We start from the raw sequence: 26,214 nt of genomic DNA, 5'->3' as shown, positions 1-26,214 counted from the left end.
GAGAAATAAGAATTTATTAAATGAGAAAGTGGATTGGTTAAATGTTTCCTGGCATGCTTTATGACTGTAGTAGAAACATCATCCTAAAAAGTGGACTTTTTTCCTCCATTTACATTATATTACTTTATTGTGAGTAAAATAGTCTCACTGACAGGTTTACAATTAAAATTTGGCTACTACCGGTTTAAATTTAAATTTTATGTGAGTTTAATAATTATAACACAGTCTGTAATTGATATAACAGACAAGTTGGTATTAGTCAATATGAAAAACTAGGTCAATCAAGTATTATAAAATTTTAAATTGAATATAGGCAGTGTTATGTCTATAAATATTTTATTCATAAGGAATACTGTTTCATTTCATTCAATCAGTTATATGTATGACAAAGATAATATAACATTATAACTTGAATAAATCTGTGTATTTCCTAATCTCTTCAAGAGCCTCAACATTGGGTCAAGTAGGCCTGCTGCACGTATCAAACCTAGTGTGATAACATCATCACAGTGTGTTCTTGTTTTCTTAGTAAATTTTGTAAGTATATAGAAGATTTTGTATTAGATTTATTTTTTCATTAGCTTTTTCAAAAGCTTGAGTAAACCTTTACCATTAAAAGTGTCAGTCCAAAAATTAATGGTCTGTGTTGTTCTCCTGAAAAGCAAATTAAATTTGTATTAATAGCAAAGCTATAAATATGGTATATATTAATACAGGCACTTGTTTGCATGAAATTGACAACATACTTTAATACAATCCCTATATTTGAGTAATACTTTTGTATTTCTGATATATAAGGTACTATTTAACCTTAAAATTAAAAAAATACCAAACTGACATATGAAATGAATTAAACAACATTCAAAATGTTCTTTAAAATTTAGTATAAATGTATTATTTTGTTCAAATAAATACTGCCCTATTAAACATACGTCTGAGTGTCAAATATTAATTTTAATTAATAATGAAGAGTTTGCTTAGGCACAGAATAAGAATGATTAAGGAAATTGTCATTTTTACTCTGCTAATCCTTGGATCTACCTGTTTCACTACTGAAAATAAGATACAGGATGTTCGTCTTGCAGTACAGACTGCAATTGGTAAGTATACATATCATGTTTATGATTCTTTCTAAGTTCAACATTTGTTTTTATAATATTGCAATTATTTTTTAATATCCAATATTTCATTGATAATAATCAACTATTTTTTTAATTTGCACCATAACAACTTTCTAAATTATGTAAGTAACTCACGTAAAAAAATATAATATTTTTTTTAAGTTTATACGTTAAAAAATATTTTATCTCTGTTGTCTAAGGCTACAATATGATATGTGAAATACCACATACAGTAGATAGAACACTGGTAAATATGGTATTGCTCTGCGATCTATACTTGGCCTAATATTGTTTTATTTTCTCACTCATAACTATCCCCTACTCTCCTCCATCCATATAACACTAATAAAGGAGCCATTGCACTCTCTGACAACAGATACAGGATAAAGTTATAGTCTTGAGACTCTAACAATCTTTAGGTAAGAATTAATATATTTGAAATCCTAGATTAGGATGGAACAACAGCGATTTCAATTCTTTATTATAATAAATGTGTAAAAAAAAGTGTTTTTCATCTTTAAGTGTTTTTTTTTTTTTTTTTTTAACACAGTTTTAGTAAATAATTTATTTTACATGAAACAATATTTGCAAAATTAAACTTTTGGACAATTATTGACTCCAGAACACTCTTTAGTAAAAACAATATTTAGCATGTAGGCTCATTCCACAGAGATGAGCTTGATCAAAATCAAAATTTTTGCCACCATACTATTAGTAAAATGGTTGACTATCAAACTGTATCATTGAAATTCACTCTTACCAAGCCTAATACTGACACATCAGTTGTTATAAAATATGACTTTATTTCACATAAGAGCTATAAATCCTGCCAAGTCAATGAAGTGATAGTGTCATACTTCAATATATTTAGTAAATGTTTTGCAGCATGGTCAACGATCTGTCTTTTTTCAGCATCTGCAATACAACGTACCTTTTATAGCTTCTTAAGGAAACCTCTATCAAAAATAAGTGAACTAAAAGAACAAGAATCAATCAGAAATGTGAGAAATGAAGGTGCCTCCTTAAATTCAACTATACTAGTTGAAGTGCTTGAAAATCTAAAAAATCATCTTCCACAACAAATACCAATGATACCATTTGCTGTAGCTGAACCAACAGCAAAAAACGTTTTGTAAGTTTTAAACACTTGTAGTATAGTAACAAGTAGATTACAAACTACAATAATGTAATAATAATAATCTGAGTGTGTAGCAGAGTATTCTTGTTTCTATTATACTATGAAAATGTTGGATATTTCAGTGAGTCGATAAGGGTGGATAACAGAATATATCTTTTTGGAAATAAATCCAATGTACGCCACTGATTAGTTTATTTTCTCTCATAGCTCAGCAAAAAGTAATTTGGGAGTAGTAAATAACTTTCTCTTGGGATTCATTACAAGTTGTGTTCTTTGTTCAAAAAAGTAGATCTTGCAAAAAGCCAATAATAATTATTGTTAGAGATAGAATGTCATGTGATTTAAAAAAAATCACTGTGTAGACTGAGTATACTTTGAGACTTTTGTAGTTTCACTTGAAGTATATTAAAAGTACATTTTTCTGTAAGCAGCTTTTTATTTATGTACAAATATAAATTTTTTACAATAAAATAATATAATCTGTATGTTAGGAAATAATAATATCCTATTTAAAAAATAAGAAATGAGTGCATAACTGTCTTCAAAGGTGCTCTTGAAGATTAATATTCAAGAGCAATTTTAATATTCCTGACAGTTAATGTTATATCTTGCTTTTGCACTGGTTAAAATTCAACTACTTCTATATAAATCTTTAAACAAGCAGTTAAATAAGGAAGTAGCTGATCTCGAATGCAGACTTGAGGAGATGGAGCAATATTCTTGAGCTAATGCTGTGGAGATCATAATAAGATCTCAAACCTTTCCCATTGTTATGATACAAAATGTATATCACTACATTTCGAGAATTGAAATCTACCCTCTTCCTCAGGTGCAAAAGTTTTAATGTATAAACATTTGCTTCAAACATACATGTGGCCATGGACTGCCACTAAAAGAATAATAATCATACCCTACAACAACTCAAAGTCTAGACAGAACAAGATAACTCTTGATAGACAGACCCTAAAGTTTGAAACTTGTCTCCACTAGATACAAGGTAGAACTTTACTGATTGTGGGGTGAAAAAGTTGAAATAATTAACACATTCACTGCTGACCTAAATTTTTAACCTATAATATATGCTAAAAAATAAAAAATTTCAATTTAATAAAATCTTGCTCATACACTGCATTATATTATTGCAAATGGTTTCTGATTAGAATTTTTATCATTGTAAAAATAAACAAATTTATGATGCTGGCATTGCAAATTTATTATGGGCATTGTCAACACATGGCACAATATTTTTTAGTGTGTGAGGGTGACAACGGTAGGTGTTTGAAGTATATTTCGCTATAAAAGACGAAAAACTATACACAATAGTAGAGAATCGATTTTATTATCCTAAATTACATAAATATTGTTTATCCTAAAGATTCTTTTTCTGAGTATACAGTGGAGCCATTTGCAAAAGTTTGAAGTAATTTATCAGTCCTCCAATACATTTTTAGCTGTGGCATTTTCACTACTCCCATATGAAACAATAAGCCTAAGAATGTTTTTAATTTAGTGAGTGTCAAATTCTTTGACAGATTCATAATTTTTCAGTAGTAAGTAGATGCTGATAATAAAATATTGTCTGCATTAGCATTTGTTTCTCGAACAATCGATTAGAGAAAAATGTCATGAACAACCATTTTAAAATAATCTAGAGGTTCATTGCCAGGTGCGAGTAAACTAGTAGACTGAGAAAATAAAAGTTTTTAAGTCAAGAATATCAGCCCAGAGTAATATTGGTTGAGGACTGTTTGCGTCCGCGAAGTTGATTATTTAGTGGCGGATTGGATTGTGGTAATTGTTGCTTAACTGAACATGGTGGGTGTGGTGTTACTTGGAGTTGTGATTTAGTTGAAGTGAACAGAAGGGAGCTGTTTGTTGTGGTGGCACACTGGTATGGTGTACTAGCGCTGGTTGATGGTTGAATACTGCCCAAATCAGTGTCACAGTCATCACTCTCTATATATCATATATCACTCTCAGAGTCACTAGGTAGCTCCAACTATCACCAGTACTAAAAAGCCGTCTTCCGATTGAATCATAGTCAACGTCCCAATCTATTTCACTAATTGTAAGATTGTTAGGATCCCATATGCAAGTACACCAATAATAATCACAATTATTTCAATAAAAATCTTCAATATAGAAATCACAAACAAATAAGATTAGCAAGAAATTAACCTTCAAAGAGGAATGAACAGTAACATTAATTACGTTTGACTGTCAGGTTATGTAGACAAATAACGGAAAATGTGAGAACACCAAAACATATCAGTGTGCCAGCCGCATACACAGTCGGTTAAATATGATGCTACTAAGGATCATCCACAGTGAACGTGTAAATGTGTAATAAGATTTTAGTATGTTTACATTGGTCTCATAGGTCACCCAGCTGGGATCAATTCTGGCTGTGTCACTTAAATCTGGGAAACTTTATCGATGTCCAGGACTGGCACATCACTAACCCCAAAATTCAAGATTCTGATGTGCAAGGGTAATTCGATAGGCATAGTCTTCTGCAGGAGATGAGTTAGAGAGGAGTTGGTGGTATTCGTGCAAGGTTCTTGCTAGCCTCAACATAAGGGTGTGCCACCCCCTGCCTGCTTTATCTGGAGACTGGTTCGGAACTGGCCACATCTATTTCGAGGGGACATGATTTGAGATTAAATTCTTCCTCGTGGATCTTGATGGGACACGGCTCCTACCTCCATCCTTACCCATCGCGAATATCCTGTCATTCCGGAAGCAGTGCAAAGATCCTTATAGAACTAGGTGTAATTTCTAAGCGTCTTGTCCCAAGAGAACAAAAAAATAGGTAACCGAAATCAGTCAATGAGAAAAACACAAAATAAACAGATTTGTAAACAAACTAAGTAGGATCATTTTATGACTTTTTACCGTGTAACTTAGTAACACATCTTTGGTTAGTAAGACTCGTTACATCCTGTAAGGTTCTTCAACACTCCATTGTATAGTAATATTCCAAATTCGTAAACTTATACTTCTTTGTGTACATTGATTTCATTTGCTCTTGTTAACCATTACAATAAAACAAAATTAAGAAAATTCTTGGTCTCCAATCCTGTTTTTTTTCCGATTGACTGAAGTAAATATGATTATATTCAAGATGAGGGAAAGAATCATTTCATGCTTTATATAAAATGTTTGTTTGAAAAAATATATTTTCACATTAAAATCATGATCATAACACACAGCACAGAAATGATCTAATTTCAGACGGATCCAGACTCATCGTTTTCAAAAACTCAATTTTCTTATTTTAATTCTAAACTGTACAATTCATTTTCAAATGTTATCCAAATGCTAACAAATTTAAAGAGTTTTAAAAAAGTAGGCTTTCTACAGTCTCCACAAAACTCTTATGATATCCATGTCTTGGTGAGAGCGATAGAGTTTCCTAGTGAGAATAATTTAAAGATTTTTACAAGAGTGTAGTCGGTTTTACTCTGTAGTAAACAGTTATTTTCAAATGCTTTTATTTAACTACTTTTTATACTGATATATTGACTTGTCCAGAAAACCTTTGTGCTCTATTGTGTAAATAAATTATTCTTATTCTTTTGTATTGTATTTGTTAACTCTGTATCCTTCATATTGATGTGTAAATAAAGAAACTATTGATTAATATTGATAAAAACCAATTACATTGCTTGATATTCTTTAAATATAATGAAACTTTTTCAATCATATGATATAAAGAAAATATAGAGAATAATTATTCTCTCAGCTTGCAGTTATCATACAGAATTGAAAAAGGTGCTTTTGAGAGGTTTTTGGTTGAGCATTAAGAAAACCACCTGAAGTGCTGGAAAAATTCCATTTCTATCTATCTTTGTCTGTCTACATCATCATCATCATCATCCAACGTTTCCGTCATCACGAGTCGTCGTACACAGCCTCCTCCACTTTTGTCTGTCATTCCAGGTCTCCTCTTCCTCCACCTGTATTTTCTGTAGTCCCCTTCTCTCTATGTCTTTCCACACTTGGTCCTCCCATCTTCCTCTCGGTCTTCCTCTTGGTCTTCTTCCTCTTTCCTCCTTCTCCAGTGCTATTCTAGGCGTTCTATTATCTCCCATCCACTGTATTCTTCTTCTTTCCATTGTCTCTTGCAGTGAAACTACCCTCAATCTTTCTCTGGTTATTTCGTTCCTTATTCTATCTCTATCCCTCTTAAAAATCTCATTTCTGCAGCTTGCAATCTGCTTAAATCATTTTTAGTCCACCTCCACGTCTCTGCTCCATATAACAACAAAGTGATATATGTCTGTCTACATGATATCTCTAAAACAAACTGATCTATGTCTTGAAATTTTCTATGAAGCTCATTTTTATATAAACATCATCAAGTTCGGTGACGGTGCAAGTTGTTCCACGAAATTTTGCTGAGCATTAGCAACCATTTTTACACTAGCCTTAGGGGTAACCTTGATGGCGACAAGAAAATAAGCAGAATAAATAGATTTGTAGATTTGAAACTACTGGAGTATGACATTTTAACATTTGACATAGTAACACATGTAACGTAATGAAATGAGTAATAGGTTTGAAACTCCGTTTTATCCTGTATACAGGTAAGGTAAAGCCTTTGAAATGCTGCTTTTTAAAAGTCCTACAACATCTATAAGCAGAGAATATTATTATATTCCATACCTGTATCTTGTATATAAGAAATACCTATCTTTAGAATTTTTTTGAAGTATGATAACATGTATAAGAGTTTGTATTTTGAACATTTCATTGATATAAAGAGCATTATTTTTATTCCTAGGGTATATTTTGGGATCCTGAACAGTTCCTTTGTAAACATAACCCAATTTGATGCTGAGGCAATGGTCAACAACACCAACTTTGGCACTGACATAGCTGTGGAGTTACATATCAACACCAGCAGTCTGGAGGGCTACTATGAGCTGGATGTGTCTAACTACGATATGCACATTTTCGGTAATGGTGACTACAGGTGAGGTTGTCATTTTCAAATCCTTTTAAGCTTTCAACACTTTTCTGCACTATCTCACTTACTGAATGAACAAAATTTATCTATTGTATTTCCCTTCCAACCGACAAATTAAGGAAATATTTTTGTTTACATTTTTAATAGTTGTTCACTTTGATTTTGTTGCAGCATCACCTCCAATGGCACCGATGTCTTTATAAAAACTAGCATTGAAATATTTCCAAACAATTCGTTTCTCATGTCTAAATTCTCGTTGAATATGAGTATTGACAGTGCTCAGGTATGTATGGAGATACTATTAAAATTTATTTAGTTCTTAGGCTTACACGACCAAAGTTATAACTAACATCTAAGTTTTATGATTCACATCACATTGGAACATTGTTAACACAATTAAATTCTTGAAATATTCCGTCTTTGATTTGGAGTGCCTATACAGGTGACTTGAAAGTAATAGAGCTGTATCATAATTGTCTGAAACTTAAGCCTCTGGCCACAGTGGCTGGCTGTGTTCGGAATCTCCACTCGGCTATTGCGTAACCATGTAGTATGTCACTCTTAAGTGGGTTTAAAGGGCAATATTTGAGGTTTGAATCTCTTAATGACTATGATTTTAATGCAATTCTCAAACACTTACAATATGTACTAGTTTTAAGTTTAATTTTTTTAACTAGTCGTTTTGTCTTTTTATGTATAAGTACCAACCCACCAAGTAGTATGTGATTTAACCTATTATTTATTTGCAAAATAAAAGTACAATTAATAAGTCTGTAATATCAATAAATTTATCCCTATAATGATGTTTGGCTTGACTAAACGCACCTTTATTTATAGGATACACTATAGCAGATACTGTAGCACCACCATTTAGATTTTTTTTAAACTCTAAACTATCTTTACTCTCATATGTGCTGAAAATAGTCAAATATTAATTTTAATTTATTACACTTGGCACAGAGATTACAGCACTTTCCAGCCACGCCTGGATAATGGTTGAATTTTATAATGGTTTAATAAGATGGGCCAGTCCATGTGGCCTGCTGAGCTCGGAGACCATACATTTATCAGAATCCTCTGGAAAAAGAAAAGTACATGACCATCCTTACTGGCGCCCTGAGCTGAGAGAACAATCACATTTAAGGTGAAAACCAACCAAAATGGGTTAACCAACATGACCAATAGTGACACAACCTGCCAACTTTTTGACAATTTGATGCTATCTTCTTTATTAAAGTTATTAAAATAATTACACCAAAGTTATGAGTAGAGACAAACAGAGATCCACTTGAAGATAGTTGAGATGAAGCGGAATATTCATAAAACCACTAGGTGTCGCTTTACAACCTGTACAATCCACAATTCAGTTATGGCTACGGCCTAAAGACACAATTTAGAGATAGCCACTTCAGGGAGATTGTTAAGTCTAATTCTGGATACAAACATTTATGAAGTAAACGGTCTGTTTTCTCACAATAATCTGACCAACAGAAAGGATCGTTTGAACAGGCATGGCATTTATGAGGTATGTTCAAAAGTAACTTGAAAAAAAATGCTTTCACCTTCAAAATAGTCCCCATTCAATACTATGTACTTGTGCCAGCGCTTCTTCCAATCCTCGAACTCGAAACATTTTTCAAACTTGATCCTTGGGATAGCCTTTAGCTGTTTCAGAAATGCATTTTTAACATCATCTATCTTTGTAAAACAACAGCCCTTTAAGGTTCTCTTTTTTATTTCCAAAAATAAAGAGAACCTTAAAGGGCCATTTCCATTTCCTTAAAGGAGCTATGTCTGAAGAATATGGAGGCTGGAGCATTGTCACAGTACTGTTTGTTACCTAAAATTCGCAAACAATTCACATTGAAGTATGACCAGGTGTATTATCATAGTGCAAAAGCCATGAATTGTTTTAACTGAAATCTGGATGTTTTTTCGGATAGTGTCATGCAAACAGCATTGAACTTGCAGGGGGTACTCCTTATTGACCGTTTAACTTTGTGGAATTCATGATGCACTTACTTACTTACTGCCGGGGCGTAACAAATCTCAGTCGATTCTTTGCCTCGTCTATGAGCCTCTTCCACGCCACCCTGTCTTCCGCCAGATCCACAGACCCTCCACACCGGGTCACATCTTCGACCACTTGATCGCACCATCTTATCTTTGGCCTTCCCAAAGGGCGCCTTCCTGCCGGTACCGCCTGGTAGACCTCTTTTAACCTTGTGCCCTCCTGTCTCCGATGTACATGTCCTAGCCAGCTAATTCTCTTTGCCTTCACCAACGCCACAATATCAGGATCTTGGTATACATTGCGTAATTCTCTATTTTTTCTTATTCGCCACACCCCTTCATCACATATTGGTCCAAATATTTTTCGGAGAACTTTATTCTCAAAAAAATCAACCGCCCCTCATTTTTCTTCGTTAATGTCCATGTTTCACTTCCATACATTAGGACTGGTTGAATGATTGTTTTATAAATTCTTATTTTGGAGCATTGTGACAACAATCTTGACGTAAAGAGTTTTGTACACGCCCCAAGACACCTATTTGCATTAGCTAATTTGCTTTGTATCTCTATATCCTCCACGTTTTTGCTGTTTATTGTTACACCCAAATATTTAAAACTTTCTACCCAGCCAATCGAGTAGTTATCAATGCTTAAGTTTGTTCTCACATTTCCAGCATGTCTTCCAAAATGAATAATTTTAGTTTTATCTTCATTTAGCTCTAAGCCTACTGTTTGACATTCTTTAATAAAACTTTTTGTTAGTGTGGAGAGGTCATCCAAACTTTCTGACAAGATCACTACATCATCCGCAAATGCCATTACGTTCAGGTCCACTCCTAATTTAACCCCTCTTTGTAGTCTTTTAACTTTTTGTAATGCCTCTTCCACAGCCAGGTTGAAGAGAGTGGGAGAAATCCCATCTCCCTGTCTTACTCCAGTGTTGATAAGGAAGTTTTCCGACATTTCTCCATCTATTCTCTATTCTCCATCTAGACTCTGCCACTCAAGTTAGAAAGTACAGTAATAAGCTTGTTTAAAAAATTAAGCCGTGGATAACTCTGGGCTTGATTTAAGTCAATTAGGCACAGAGATAAAATTTAGTAAAACAATTAAGAAGCAACCTTTCAACGGAAATCTGATCAACTATTACAAAAATTATAGAAATCTATTGAGTAATTTGTTAAAAATTTCAAAAGATAATTACTATAAAAATAAAATAAATGAATCAGTAGGCAATCCAAAAAAACTTTGGGAACATATAGGGGAATTTGTAGGTAAAAAAAGTAAAAATGGGGAATTTTCCAATTGAAACATTTTTCTAGTCATGCTAATAGTAGTGGGGAGGGTTTAGCAGTGGAAGTTGCAAAACAAATTAAATAATTATTTTGTTAAAGTAGGAGAAGAGTTAGCCAATAAGATCCCGACGGTAGACTGTGTAGTTGATGATGAGAGGTATCAGGTACAAACAGAGTTCCAGCTAGAGCCTGTCACTGAGGAACAGTTGGCAAATTGTGTAAGGGAGTTGCGGGGAGGTTCAGCACCTGGTATAGATGAAATAGCTGCAGACATGATTAAAAACTAACTTTGAATGTATTAAAAAAGCTTTGTTGGAAGTAGTCAACTCTAGTTTACTAGAAGGTGTTTTTCCTGACTGTTTTAAATTTGCTAAAGTAATCCCTCTTTTTAAAGGAGGTTTTGAAGGGGAATTGCTGTCAATATAGGCCTATTATCATTGCTAAGTGTTGTGTCAAAGGTCATCGAAAAATGTGTAAGGAAACAACTTTCTAAATTATTTGTTCAAAAATAAAATTATATCTGAAAACCAATTTGGCTTCAGAGGTGATCTGACCGTCAATGACGTATTTCTCAGACTCTGACCCATAAGCTGCATGATAATCTTAACATAAATAAGCGCTCTCTATTGGTTTTTTTTATTGATTTAGCTAAGGCTTTTGATTCTTTTAGACAGGGGACATTTTAATTAAAAAAACTAGAGTTTGTTGGTATTAAAGGTAAGAGCCTAAGTTGGTTTAAAAGCTATCTTTCTAACAGACAGCAGGTGGTATCTATAAACGGGGCAGAAAGTGATCTAAAAGAATATTGATTTCGGAGTTATTCAAGGAAGTACCTTAGGACCTCTTTTGTTTTTTAATTTATATAAATAATTTAAGCAAAGTTGAACTAGATAACTGTAGTATTTACTTATATGTGATGATACTGCGCTAGTTTTTGAAGGGAATAATTTGGGATGAAACTTACCTAAATGCAGAGAGAGGACTCCGTGTTGTTGTTAAACAGTGGTTTGACCAAAACCGTCTGACGGTTAATGTATCAAAAACTAAACACATGGCTGTTTCACTTCGGGCTATCAGTGGACCCAGTGGATATGGTTTTAACATTACATACATGTGTTCAGGGCACTGGAGTTCCATGTAGATGCAAGCCCTTAGAAGAGGTGAGGGAATATATAAATATTTAGGGGTTATTTTTGACAATAGGCTAAGTTGGAGGAGACATGTTCAATATATTAATAGCAGGTTGCGCAAGTGTATTTTTATGTTTTCTAACTTATCTCGTATTCTAAATTTTTCCCAAATTAAAACTGTTTTTAATTATGCTTACGTTCAATCAATTATACAATTACGGAATAATTTCTTGGGGAGGGGCCTTTCTTTCAAAAATTCAACCAATTCAAATAACTCAAAAATCTATAATTAAAGCCGCGTTAAAGAAACCAATCCGATATCCTTCAGATTTGTTGTACTCTGAGTTTAAAGTGCTTGATGTCAGACAACTTTATGTAAAACAACTAATGTTATACGCTTTTAAAAAACAAATTTCAGTTTTTAGAATCAGCAAACCATAAGTATTCTACACGTTTTCAATGTAGTATAGGTATATACACACCAAAAATCTACAAAACAATCAACACAAACAAACTCATATTATATAGCTCACGTAGTACTCTTCCAAAATATTCCTGATGGGCTAAGAAATATTGAAAATATTAGTTTTCAACTGTATAAAAACAAAGTATGCAAATGGTTAGTAGAAACAGGAAGGGGAAAATACTAGTGCCATAACTACGTCTGTATACAATTTTTTAACAATAGCTGAGTCGTTTTCCTTTTCTTTAAAAGACCTTGAATGTTTAAGTTTGATTGATTTAACTAACAAAACACCGTAAAAAAAGAAAATTGTTGGTTTGTGTGGATATGCGTGAGTGTGCTAGCATGTGTGGGGTTTTATACAAAGGATAAATAAAAAAAAAGGAATTTAGTTAGTATTGGCACGAGTGGTGTGTGTGTGTGTGTGTGTGTGCGTGCGTGTGTGTGTACGTGCGTGTGTATTTGAATGAGTGTTTTGCAAGGGGGAGGGGTATTAGGAGAATAAATGAGTGTGTGAGTCAATCCAATATTGCTTAGAGTATGTACAATTAGTCTATATTGATCAATTTCAATATTTCTTTCCTTGATTGTATTAAATACTATATTCGGTTGAGACACACTCTAATCTATAGTAATGAATTATTAATTTTAATTTATTTTGTATTTCAATTTCAGTAACTTTTGTTTATTTGTATTTTATATATTTATTGTTTATTGATTTCAACTCAGCCCTCACACACACAGGCTTAGCCCATGTGAGGGCTCTCTCTTCACATAACTTAGAAAATATTTGTGTTATATTTTAAGTTCATTTATTTTACATATTCACAAAATGTAATTAGTGATGTTTTGAGAGAAATATAAAGCTATTCTATTCTATTCTTATTTTGGCCTTTGAGTCACTTATACACATTTTTGACAGTCTTATCAGTTTTTGCGGGATTCCATGTTTTTCCATCTTCTTGAATAGAGCATTCCTATCTATGCTGTCATAAGCTTTCTTGAAGTCTATAAAAATTCCATAGAAGCCTTTGTTGAACTCATAATATTTTGAGATTGCCTGTTTAAGTAGGAAAATTTGATCTATTGTGGACCTGCCTTTCATAAATCCTGATTGCTGTTATCAATTATTGCTTCAGTATAAGGACTTAATCTTGATAGTAATATTTTTGAAAATATCTTGTAGATGGTGTTCAAAAGAGATATTCCTCTATAATTAGAACATAATTGTTTATCCCCCTTGTTGTGCAGAGGAATTACCACTGCTTCTCTCCATACCTCCGGTATAATTTCCTCTTCCCATACTTTTGTAATAAGTTTATGTATTTCTTTTATCAGGAATTTTCCTCCACTTTTAATAATCTCACTTGTAATTCCGTCTTCACCAGGAGCCTTATTGCATTTAAGCTTAGCTACCGCGTCTTCTACTTCTTGCGTAGAGGGTGGCATCACCTCCGGTTGTACATGTTGGTAATTTAATTCATCGTCAACGCTTCTGTTTGTACAGTGGTCACAATTCAGGAGTTCTTCAAAGTAGTTTTTCCACACTTTAACCCCTTATTCTTTGTCCATCACTAACTGTCCATTTTTGTCTTTTATGCCATAGCTTTTTGCTGAGACGCCTTGTTTGAAAAAACGGATTGTTCTGTAAAAATCTCTTGCGTTATTTGCTGTTCTGTCATTCTCAGCCTTGGTAAGTTTTCCGTTTAGGAAGTCTCTTTTCGCTCGTCTAAGTACCACTCTGGTATTTCTGTTAGCTTCACAGTATTCTGTCCTAAGTCGTTCTGTCATTCTTCTGCCTTCTTCATCCACATTGTTCCTGCTTGCTAACCACCTGTGCTTTATTTCTCTTCTCTTGTTTACGGCTGTCCTGCATTCCTCTGTAAGCCAAGGATTCTTCTTCATATTTTCCTTTGTGCCACACACTTCCTTTACTGTTTCAGTGACTATAGTTTGTAAATTTTTCCATTGTTTTCCAATCTTGTCTGACTCAGTCATTTGTGTCTCTATGCTTTCATCTTCCAATATTTGGAATCTATTACTCAATTTAATTTTAAATTCCCTCTGCACTTCTGGTATTGTTATTTTGTCAGACGCTAATTGTTCTTTCCTAGGTGTTCTCTTTTTATTCACATTTATTCTTTGTCTTAAGCTAATTAAGACTAAATAGTGGTCTGTACCAAATTCTGCGCCTCTGACTGTGCACACATTTGTAATGCTGCTATAATGTCTATTGTCTACTAATACATGATCAATTTGGTTGCTTGTTTTCCCATCTGGAGAAACCCATGTAGCTTTGTAAATTCTTTTCCTTGGGAACATTGTGCTACATAATTTCATATTTGTTGAACTAGCTAAAGTGAGCAGTCTCAACCCGTTTTCATTTGCTGAATCATGTAAACTCTCCTTTCCAGCTACTTCTGTCCAATAGTTTTCTTTGCCCACTTTTGCATTAGCATCACCCATCACCAACTTCACATCATATTGAGGCAGCTTATTTATCTCTTCCTCTAGCCTGCCATAGAATACATCTTTCTCCTCATCTTCAGCCTCCTCTATAGGAGCATATAAGTTTATTAACGAAAGATTCTTGAATTTCCCGCTTAACCTAATATTGCACAGTCTTCATGATGCACTATGCCATTAAAATCAAAAAACACACTGAGGATAATCTTCACATTATACTGCACTTGTCGAGCCTTTTTCGGTCATAGCGATTCAGAATGCCTCCACTGGGATGATTGAGCCTTAGTTTCAACGTCATATCCATAAATCCATGTTCCGTCATCAACAATGTTGTTGACTTCTGAGCAACTTCCATCTGTTTCATACCCAAAACTTTTGAAGATTTCATGGCATGATCCAATTGATATGCCAACATCATCAGCGACTTCTCTGATGGTAATACTGCGATCGTTATAACCATTTCTTCCACTTTTTTTACATTTTCATAGATAGTTGATGTGCTGGGGTGCTTGGAGCATTCGTCATCTTCAATGTCTTCACGGCCATCTTTGAAACGTTCATACCACTTGTTTTACTCGTAGACTCATCATAGACCTTTGTTAACATTTTCCCCAATTTGTTGCATTTTATTTAATTTTTCACACAAAATTTTATACAAATTCTTTGGTCTATTTTTTTTAACAAACAAAAATTGCTGAGATAATAAATGTTTCATTGGGTGAACATTAGTGAAGCTAACACTTAATGGGTTGGCAAAGTTTCTTTTCTATGTGACAACGAATTGAGCTACTAAAATTTTGCAATTTCATTTCTACATGGGCAAGATGATGATGCATGACTCTCTGTGGGATAATCCTCATTTTATCCTTACCAAAGTCTGTTTATTGAGACATGTCTGGCTTTTCTTACTTGATATTGTAATATTATATGAACTGTAGATTGTTTACATAACAAATTTGGTTAAATCACTTCCTTTTCTATGTGTTTAATAGAATATGGGAAATAACTAAGGTAGTAATTATTATATTGCAGTATTTAGTTCTAAAAATATTTCTTATTATAATATCATGTAACTAGTAAAAACTATACTGTGGTTTCAGCTAGTGATGACTAACTTCATGGGAGGAGACCCATCTCTGCAACCTCTTCTTGATTTCATTGCACAGACAATACCAGCTGAAGCCCCTATTATGATGGATCTGATCCAAGACTCTTTAAATTTCACAGTTACCCACTTTATCAACTCCATAGTGGCCAGTGTGTTCTCCTGGGATGAGATAGTCTCTATGATCCAATCATATGCATGACAATGAGATAACACAAATGCTGATTAGCTAATAATTGGTTAGTTTATACTGTATATGTGGTGGATTTATCACAATAAAACACAACTAAGTAGTATTTTCAGTCTTAACACATATTATTTAAATCTAAACTAACGAATGTTGTAACTGATGTTATATACCTTGCTATGTCCACAGTATCCATCACATAGTGTTAGTTCTGCACCAATTTGTACTTTAAATTTTAAATATTCGTAATTTTAGCCTGATAAATCCCACATCAACCTATTCTGCTTGAATTCTAAAACTAGAGGTGGCGGCACTACAACCTACCGAGAGTGTGCAAGATATAGAATACCTTCCAGAAGAAATGGATTCCGGAGGCCCTCCTTGGAAAACTTTTGAAAATACATAGTCTTAAAAAATATTTCAAAGCATTTTTGAGGTACAGGGGAAAGTTTGTCACACAAACCAAAAGTCTTTATTCCTGAAAGAGGTACCGGAACACCATTCTGATGCGTTTCGCTTTAAATTTAGTACTGCTTATAAGTAAAACCATCATACTACTTTTTAGCTGAAAATGTATGCTTTAATGGTGAAAAATTAGTACTGCATAGTCAGACTGTGCAAATCTTAAAGCTTGTACAATAAGTTCCAAAATCCAATACCATTTTAAACTTTAAACTACACACTGCATGATTAACAGCTATTTTAATAAATAAAACATGTAATTTGAGAAGGTAATAGAAACTGTCTCATGTTTAGTAAAATTATAAAAGTAAAATAAAATGTTGTTTTCCCATTTGTAATAATTAATTAAAATTAAGTTTATGTTCATAAAAAATCACTCATTTATTTTCAAACCATGTTTATTTTATACATGTAAGTTCTTGTCCGTGTCTGCAAGTCGACAGTTTGTCTAAAGTTTGATATTCAGCGGAGAGATTTAGCATGAATGTTGATATATTTAATAGTAAAGCACAATTTATGTTCAGGAGGGTTCCATTCAACACTTATAACTTAGCATTTAGCACATATTATTTTATATTTGAAAAATATGCTGTGCAAAGACAATAGACAATATTCTTTATTGACATAATCATAGAGATCAGTACATGGCGTCAAAGTTACTTAAAAGTTTACATTAAACAAGTGAGTCTAAAAATTCTTTTTCATTGTAGAATGGTTTTGTAGATAGCCATTCAGTCAGACTTCTCTTGCGGTGTGGTGGTTCTCTTTTTAAGTCTTCTGGTAGATGATTGTAGTAGAGTGCTCCTATGTAAGATAGTTTTTTTCTGTATAAGCTGAGTTTGTGGGATGGTAGATTAAAATTTGATGCACTACGGGTGCTGTGTTGATGTAGGTCTTGGTGTCTAATTTGTTCGGTGTTCACTGCATGGATTATTACTTCTCGAATCTAGAGAGCTACTACAGTGAGGACAAACACCTGTGTATCATTCTGGGAATTTCTTATCATTCAGAGGGTTAAAATTATCTTATTTATTGATAAAAAAAGAACTATTTACAAAACTGTTTATTTCAAATAAATATGAATTTCATTATAAAATGTAATTAAACTGGAAAGTCTTACAGCAACGAGATACAGACACGCACTCGTGACAACCAAGAAAGTAGTAATACACACCATGGATATGTTTGCTTATGGCTCTGTAGGAGACACAGAACTGACGAGCAATTGGTCCGAGTTAGACAAAGGGCGCTCCCCTCCCCCTGCCGCAGAGTGAAGGTCATTTATAAATACTTCCTTGGCAACAGCGATAAGTACGGAACGTGCACCGGGCATTTCGAAGGCCTTTTGTGAAGTAAAAACTCTAAGGGACAATCTATAATATCGGATATAACTGTATTTGGCATTTTGGTTAAAGTCCACCATTCTAATATATCCGTCTACAGCGTGGGAAGAGTTATTTTTGGTTCGAAAGCCTCAATAAATAAAAATTTTTCCACATAAAACCCCAGTAATGCATAAATCTAAATATTTCAAGTCATTTGCTAATGGAATGTTAACTGTGTTTTACTTCTTTATTAAAAAGGACAGGCCAATCCCGTTTTACCCTTATTCTGCCAATCCTCATAGGCCATTGGCCTATGCAAGGATCTTATCAATCAGAATAAAGAGGAGAGTCGGTCAAGTAGAAAAAGGTCAATGGTACTGAAAAAAAGTGCTACAGTCACCAACATGATTTGAATCTGTGCCATATATAACTGAGATCTAAATTCCGACACCCGAGACTGTGAGGCCACCATCCCTCCATCCCCAAGTGTTTGGTCTATCAGGTGACACTTTTATCTCACATATTCAGTAGTAAAGTATGGACAAATGTACTGTACATTTATCCATACTTTATGGTAGCATTCATTAGGCATGTCGGTTATACCATTTCAACACAACACTTGCCTATTTTGCAGAGAATATATGTTAACTGAAATAATTTTAGGTAAAGAATAACAAAAGAAGTGTAAAAAGTTGACATTTACTCTGGATATATTTTAACACGTTCAAATTCATAATATGACAGAAATAATTATTTACAGAACAGGCATATAAAATATTTTGTCATACAGCTATAAATGTACAAAATTATCAACAACAAAAAATATAAATTTACAAATAAAATAAACAAACTGCACATTCTCACAATAATACTTAAAATGATATAGCTATCATATAAAACTATACTATAATTAATTTTAAAATTAATAAGTTAAAGAAATGTAGCACTACAAAACAAGCATTCCTCTTCTTAAGAGATTACATCTGACAGTGTATGTTCCTGAAAATATATTTTACAATGTTAGTTACACATAGATTAAAATGTAATTATTTTAATACAATTCAGTATACATAAAAATATTATCATGGGGCTACGAATTGTTCTATAATTGCAGTAGTCCAATAATCCGGCACAATTCAGACCAGAAACGTGTCGGATTAGTAATAAAAAGCCAGATTACTGGAGTTTAATTGAAAAATATATTTAAATTACAAATAGAATGTACTTTTACTCAAAAAGTCAATTTTTACCATAAAAATGTACAATAGAGTGTTAAAATAAAAACGTTAGAACATGGTATAAATGTCATTCTTTCTTTCAAAACTTATCGGTCTGGAGCACTAACTTCAGCCATGCAAGTGTGTTTTTTTTTTCAAATTTGAAAGTTTTGTTCATAAGGCTCAACTGCTGGAAAAAATAGGTATAAAAAAGGAAGAAAATGCTGATTCCAATATCAAATAATATTTCAAACCACTGATAAAGTCACAGTGCAGTACAATCTCACACAAAGAAAATTTTAAATTCCAAACTATACTTGATTCTAAGTTCACCCAACAGTACAGAATAGCCATAAGCCATGTTATCCAAATGGCAGTTTCAATTATACTAGTCATCCTGAAAACATCAACTTCCCAGGGTACACTCCTTTGCACACTAAATTAAAATTAAATACTCTAAATAATTACTTGTTAATTAGGTAAAAGTTATAAATTTGAAGAATTGACCTTATTATTTCAGTATTTTAACTATTAAAGTGGTAAGCAAATTAATTTATACTTATTGTTTCCCATTACCGTCTTAATGTACATGCGGTTTCATCGTGTTTTATGTCCACGTCCTTTATTTATTTAGTAAGGATCAGCATACATGTGTATTAAATGCAATAATAAATACTAAAATCTATTTAAGCGCCTTCACATGGGTTGCAACGACAGTTGACGCAGCCTGCATTATTCTGAACAAATATTACCAGTAATAGTATACCAGGAAGACATGACTATCTTCGATTAGGCCTGTGCTCTATGGTGTGAGTGGACGCAACTATTGTTAAAGTAATTTGAAACGGTTATCAAAGTGAGTTCAGTCACCTTCAACATCCCAGTAATCAGCACCGACTGCAGGTCCAAGAGCCTTGGGGCACTCTCCTCAAGCCCACACAGTAGCTGTGGAACCTACAACACCAAACTGTTAGAGAACTGCTCACCTGCAAATTCTGAAGACAATGCTTAATCTACTCGTACTTACAGTCAGGGTAAAATAATATGGAGGAAAATTCATTTATTTCTATAGCTTCTATAAAGTTCCGTTTTCATTTAGGAAATGTTAGAATCAACTATGAGAGGGTGCATTGCAGTATTAAAGTAATTGTTCTAGGGCTGAAAATTGGAAAACCGATATCATACTTGTTAGGAAGTTTTCCATCACCTAATTCTAATTGTGAGAATTATTTTATATAGTAGCGTTGTGATTTCATTGTTGAATCCCTCATTGGTCAGCTATTTGCCCTACACACTGCTCGATAAAGTTTGAACTTTATTAATCTGCAATACTTGCAAGGGATAAATATTTTTACAGAGTCAAAAAAGGAAGTAAGAACATACAGTAACTCTTAATTTATTTGGACAACACTGTTAGGATAAGGGAAATTAAAAATTGTTAGGCAAACCTTAAGACCATGTTAATAAAACACCAAAAACACTTCTAATTTTTAATGTTTAAATTTAATTAAAAGAAATCAAACACAGGCTGTACTGTAATACTCCTGAGTTTGAATAAAACACAGATAAAACAATAAGAAGTCTGCAATACACAAATTAAATATGATAATCATATTGTGTTTTGTTACTATAACTAAGAAAGATACAAGTTGATACTTTAAGATTGTATTGTAAATCCATACAAATAATAATGAAGGCACACATAAAAAACTCAAAAATAACTGTTGGCTAAGGAAAAATGAATTAAGACACTGGACTACAACAGACAACTTGATGCGCGTACTTCCAAGAACTGGTCAAGATCATTCTGTAAAGAGCCGCAGTGAAGATATTAACTGCCAATAGACATTCACTTCAACAAATTAACTTTCAAAACGCCAAATTATCTATATGTTTAATACATACACGAATAATGTTTACATATCTTATTACTTGCTTCCCCGTTTATGGAATTCTACATACATTTTAATTTTATGCTAGCTTTTAACTGTCCTATTAACCAAAGACTAACTTTGAATTGTTAGCCAATTCATGGGAGGAGACCCCCATCTTTGCAACCTCTTCTTGATTGCATTGCACAGACAATACCAGCTGAAGCCCCTATTATGATGGATCTGATCCAAGACTCTTTAAATCTCATAGTTACTCACTTTGTCAACTTGTTTTGTTGTTGTATATCATATAAGCGTTATTGAGAATTACTGTATTACTGTGCCAGGTGAATTTCCAAAAAGCACAATTTCCAACTGTCATAAGAATGTCAGAGGTTACATATTTTAAAACATAAGATTGTTATTAACAAAATGGGTAAGATTTCCAACTAGTGAACATTCTATCACTCTTGTACGAGGGGGTATCCAAAAAAAACCGGAATTGTATTGCTGGCAGCCGGCAGCGTGTAGTACACATTCCTGCCGCTAGGCGTGTGTCGCGCAACCCATTGCGAGCTCAGTGACCCCAGTTCCGTTGTCCTAGTGCATTCTGTTCGTTCGTAGTGACTGTTTTCGCTAACCCTGTTTTGTTCTTGTTTCGTTTTTTGTCATGGCAAGTTTAAGTGAACAACGTGCAGCTGTGAAATTTTGTTTTTTACTTGGTAAAAAATGCTGCAGAAACTATTTTAATGTTGAATACAGCTTACAAAGATGATACTATGGGGAAAACTCAGGTCTACGAGTGGTTCGCTCGATTTAAAAATGGCGACATGTCGATTGAAGACAAACCTCGTTCTGGGCGTCCATCAACCTCTCGAACGGACGAAAATGTTGAGAAAATTCGTGAACTTGTGGTCGCCGACCGTCGACAGACAATTGAGGAACTATCAGAGAGTAGTGGGTTAACTTGGAGCTCGGTTCAGCGAAAAGTTCGCCAGAAAAGACCCGATTTGTGACAGACTGGAGACTGGTTCTTCCACCACGACAACGCACCGGCACACACAGCCATCTCAGTTAGGCAGTTTTTAGCCAAAAACGGCATGGTTCCGCTGCCCCACGCACCTTACTCGCCTGACCTCGCTCCATGCGCCTTTTTTTTTATTTCCACACATGAAAAGAGGCTTGAAAGGTCAACGATTTGACAGCGTTGAAGAGGTTAAGAAAAAAAACGAAGCTCAAGCTTGCAGCCATTTCTAAAGATGACTACAAAAAAGGTTTTGATTACGGTAATGGAAATACCGTTGGGACAAGTGTATTAGTTGTAATGGAGATTATTTTGAAGGAGATAAGGCCGTATTGTAAAAAATTTGATAATATATAATTTTTATAAAATAATTCCGGTTTTTTTTTGGGTACCCCCTCGTATATGCTTCAGAGACATAATTGAGGTATGAGAGCGGTTTGATGTCAGTGACTTTTTTAATTTCCTGTTCAGTAACTTTAAATGCAAAAGTGCTGCAGTCAACTGTAATCTATCAGTGGACAACCTTCTAATTTTGAGTAAGTTCCATCGTGTAGTTGGTGTTTGATAGTCGTTCAAAGCAGACAACCTCGTAAATTTTCACAAAAATGGAAAAAAGTAAATTTTGTGTAATGATTAAGCATTACTTTTTACAAAAAATCCATCACTGAGACTAAGGAAAGACACTTGTAAATACTACAGGGACTCAGCACCTTCAATTTCAGTGGTTAAGAAGTGGTTTATACAGTTCCATTGTGGTTGTACCAGCACTAGTGATGTCAAACATTCAGGTCACCCAAAAGAAGTGATCATGCTGGAACTCATCGATAAAATTCATGGAATGATATTGGACGATTGGAGAATGAAAGTGCGTGAGTTGGTTCATGATGTAGGTATCTGAACTGAACAAGTACATCACATTTTACACGAATATTTGGACATGAAAAATCTCTCAACGAGGTTGGTGCTGTGATTGATCACACTCGACCATAAGCACAACCGTGTGACCACTTCAAAAGAGTATAGCAATGTTCAGCCATAATCCGGACATGTTTGGGGCTGTTTTGTAACAGTGGACAAAACATGGATTCATCACAACACTCCGGAGACCAAGGAACAATCGAAACAGTGAGTTGTTCAGGGTGAACGTGGATCAAAGAAGGCCAAAGGTGAGTCTATCAGCCAACAAAGTCATACCCACAGGTTTTTGAGATGCACGTGTTGTCATTCACATCGATTAACCTGAGAAGGGTAAAACGATCACCAGCAAATATTATTCAGAGCTTTTGGGACGGATTCAATGTTAATTTGAAGCAAAAACGGCTGCATTCAGAGAAGAAGTGTAATTCCAACAAAACGATGCACGTATGCACGCACACTTGTCTACCCACGATGGCAACAATCCACGAATTGGGCTAAGAACTCTACCCCATTCAGCATATATAGTAAGATCTATGGTAGATATATGGTTAATGGTAACTTCAGTCAATGTAATCAGTGCCATCACTATTATTATATTTTTACTCTTATCTTCACCAACTACCAAGGTCCTTCAGCAAGCCATTTCATCACCTCAAGCAAAAATTCTCTTATTGCCATGTTGTAGAAAATCAATATTCTTTTCTCACATATTGTTTTTGTCTCCTTTGATAAGGATTCAGATTGTTGTTTTATTTTTATATTTAAATATTTCTTGCTTTGAGAAGCATCATTTTATTTTAATTTTTATGCATTGTCTTTCTGATTCAAATAATTCATTTCTGTTTTAAGCTTAGAAGAAAAACTTGATGTTTATTTTGGTGTAACAGAATAATAATTTAATTAGAAAAATTTGTTTGTATTCTTGATTTGTATTGTGTCAGACAATGTTTCTTAAATGTAAATGTAGCTGTTACTATATGCACATATACAATTTGCAAGTAAGTAATTTTTTCTGTATATTTATTTGTATGTGTGTATGAAAATCATTGTGGTTTAAGTTACTAGTGTTTTATGTCTACTGTTGTATAACTGATTATGTTCTTGTTTTTAATGTAAAAAATGTTGTAAAAATTGTAAATAATGTCTAGTTCAACCACTTTTAGAGAGCATTAATGATGTAAATCAATTTTTATAGTGAGAAAAAGGGTTTATTATTGTGGCACACAAATATTAGGAGTGTAAACAAAAATGATTCATTTATTGCTTATTTAAATTGCTTGCAGGTAAAGCCTCAAGTAATTGTATTGTCTGAGGCTTGGTTGGTAAGTGAGAAAGAAGCTGTTTTATATAATATTAATAGTTATCAAATATTTTCATCTTGCAACTCTGCTGTGAGAAGTAGTGGTGTCATTGTCTATATACATCAGTGTGAATGTGATATACCTGGTTGTGATGTGGGTTTTGGTCTCATGTCGTTTAAATAATATTTCTTTTTATGTTCTTGGTTTATATATCGTTGGCATATATCATTGGCAAGGGATGTCATTCATGATTTGACGTGCTCGTTATCAAAAATTAATTGTGATAATATCATATGTTTGGGTGACTTTAATATTAACATTAAGTTGGAAAATAGCCTTAGTGATGAATTTTTGGATTCAATGGCTAGTCTTGGGTTTCAACAACTTGTTGACTTAGATACAAGAGTGCAGGGTATTTCCTCCTCATGTATAGATCACATATGGTTTAGTTCCAAGGTTTATGAAGCTCACAAAGTATCGGTGATTGAAACAAATGTAACTGACCACAGATCAGTGGCGTGCATAGTGGATTTCACTCACTTTGGAATTGCAGAAAGAAGAGTTCATTATGGATGTTTTCATTGATTATAAAGGACTTGGCATTGATATTTTGGAGAGTGATTGGTCGGATATTTTGGAGATCACTGATGTTAATTTGGCATTTAATTTGTTTTATGATAAATTGTCTACTTTGATCGATAACAATAAATATACTAATACTGCAGAAAAAACTAATGTTAAATTTAAAATGTTTAAAACCATGGATGAGTGTTGGATTATCTAAGGCTTTTGCTATTGGAGATAAGTTATATAAATCATTTAAAAAAATATCCCTGTACGAAAAATAAGGAAAATTTTGATAAATTTCAATATAAATTATCAACATGGGTGAGACAAGCTAAAGAAAGATATTACATTAATAAGTTTCCAAGAATACAGAAACAATTCAAAACAACTGTGGCATCTAGTCAATGGTATTATAAAAGGAAATTCATCAAGTAGTAGTAAAAATAACATTACAGAACAATAATAATCTAATGACTGATAGTTGTGAAATTGCTTAACTGTTTTAACAATTATTTTGTTAATGTTTTTAATAACCTAGTTGATTCATTTCAATATATCACCGATGATATTAAGCACCTTTGTTTTAACAAATTTTAAACCTTTTATTAAACGAAAGTTCCTTATTTTTATTTCCCATTACACTGACAGAACTAAAAATACAAATTAAAGTCTCTCTCGCTGAGTAAAAGTACTGGTGATGAATTGTTATCATCAAGGTTAATATTTAAAATGTCAGAAGAATTGTCTCCTGTACTTCTTAATCTATTTAATAAAAGTATTAGTTCAGGATGCTTTCCGGATGTGCTTAAGATTGCTACAGTAATACCTATATTTAAAAAAGGAGACAAGGCTTTTCGTAGAAAATTATCGTCCAATTTCTTTTACTTCCAGTTTTGTCAAAATTATTAGAAAAATTAGTTAAAGTTAGACTCATAAAGTTTTTAGAAAATAAATAAATTTTTTTTTCTAGAGTTCAATTTGGTTTTAGAGAGGGACTCAGTACAGAGCTGGCTTTGCAGCATTTTTTGAAAGATATATATAATGGTTTGAATAATATTTCTTGTAACAAAGTGGCTGGTTTATTTTTAGATGTAAGTAAAGCGCCTTTGATACCGTTAATCATGGGTTGCTGCTAAATAAATTGGAATCTGCTGGTATTCGAGGTGTCCCTTTGAATTGGTTTAAGACATACCTAACTGGTCGACAGCAATTCGTCAAAATAAACAGTAGCACCAGCTGCTTGGAAAGTCTACATCTTGGAGTCCCCCAGGGATCAGTTCTTGGGCCTATTTTGTTTTTAATCTTTGTTAATGACTTTTACTCTGGAAATTTCAATGGTCAGGTGACAGCATTTGCTGATGACACAGCATTTTCCTATAGTGCGTCAACAGTTGATGAATTATATTCAAGGATGCAGGATGACCTAAATAAAATATCTATATGGTTTGCTTGTAATAAATTATCCTTGGAATGTAATCAAAAACATTATATATGATTTTTTCTTTGTCCCAATCCGGCAACTTTGGCACAGCCTTAAGAATACATTCAATAAATTGCAGCAAGGATCTGTGTGATTGTGGCGTAATTAATAAATGTAGTCAGATTAAGTATCTGGGTTTTGACTCTAGATGAAAACTTA

The 26,214-nt window shown here is 33.5% G+C and overlaps 2 protein-coding genes across 4 annotated transcripts in view; one reads left to right on the top strand and one right to left on the bottom strand.

The window, feature by feature from the left end:
* The first annotated feature begins 465 nt into the window (after positions 1 to 465).
* On the top strand, positions 466 to 16,001 carry LOC124356785. 3 transcript variants are annotated; one of them, XM_046807993.1, is made up of 6 exons: positions 466 to 537; positions 973 to 1,100; positions 2,034 to 2,253; positions 7,046 to 7,237; positions 7,403 to 7,514; positions 15,699 to 16,001. In XM_046807993.1, the coding sequence occupies exons 2-6, from the start codon at positions 995 to 997 to the stop codon at positions 15,903 to 15,905; spliced, it is 837 nt and encodes a 278-aa protein (XP_046663949.1). In that variant the 5' UTR covers positions 466 to 537; positions 973 to 994; the 3' UTR covers positions 15,906 to 16,001. The 3 variants fall into 3 exon arrangements, with proteins under 3 accessions (XP_046663949.1, XP_046663948.1, XP_046663947.1); XM_046807992.1 differs by having other exon boundaries at positions 474 to 537; positions 982 to 1,100; XM_046807991.1 differs by lacking the exon at positions 466 to 537 and having other exon boundaries at positions 578 to 1,100.
* A 3,682-nt stretch (positions 16,002 to 19,683) lies between these two features.
* The window catches only part of LOC124358137 (titin), a 44,106-nt gene continuing 37,575 nt past the window's right edge, over positions 19,684 to 26,214 (bottom strand). Inside the window, 1 exon segment of the mRNA XM_046810430.1 lies at positions 19,684 to 19,848. Coding sequence (XP_046666386.1) covers positions 19,684 to 19,848 — 165 coding nt within the window.

The sequence above is a fragment of the Homalodisca vitripennis genome, chromosome 3 (assembly GCF_021130785.1).
Source record: "Homalodisca vitripennis isolate AUS2020 chromosome 3, UT_GWSS_2.1, whole genome shotgun sequence".
Taxonomy (NCBI): domain Eukaryota; kingdom Metazoa; phylum Arthropoda; class Insecta; order Hemiptera; family Cicadellidae; genus Homalodisca; species Homalodisca vitripennis.
The sequence above is the reverse complement of the archived record's forward strand: the minus strand, read 5'-3'. Positions and strand labels throughout refer to the sequence as shown.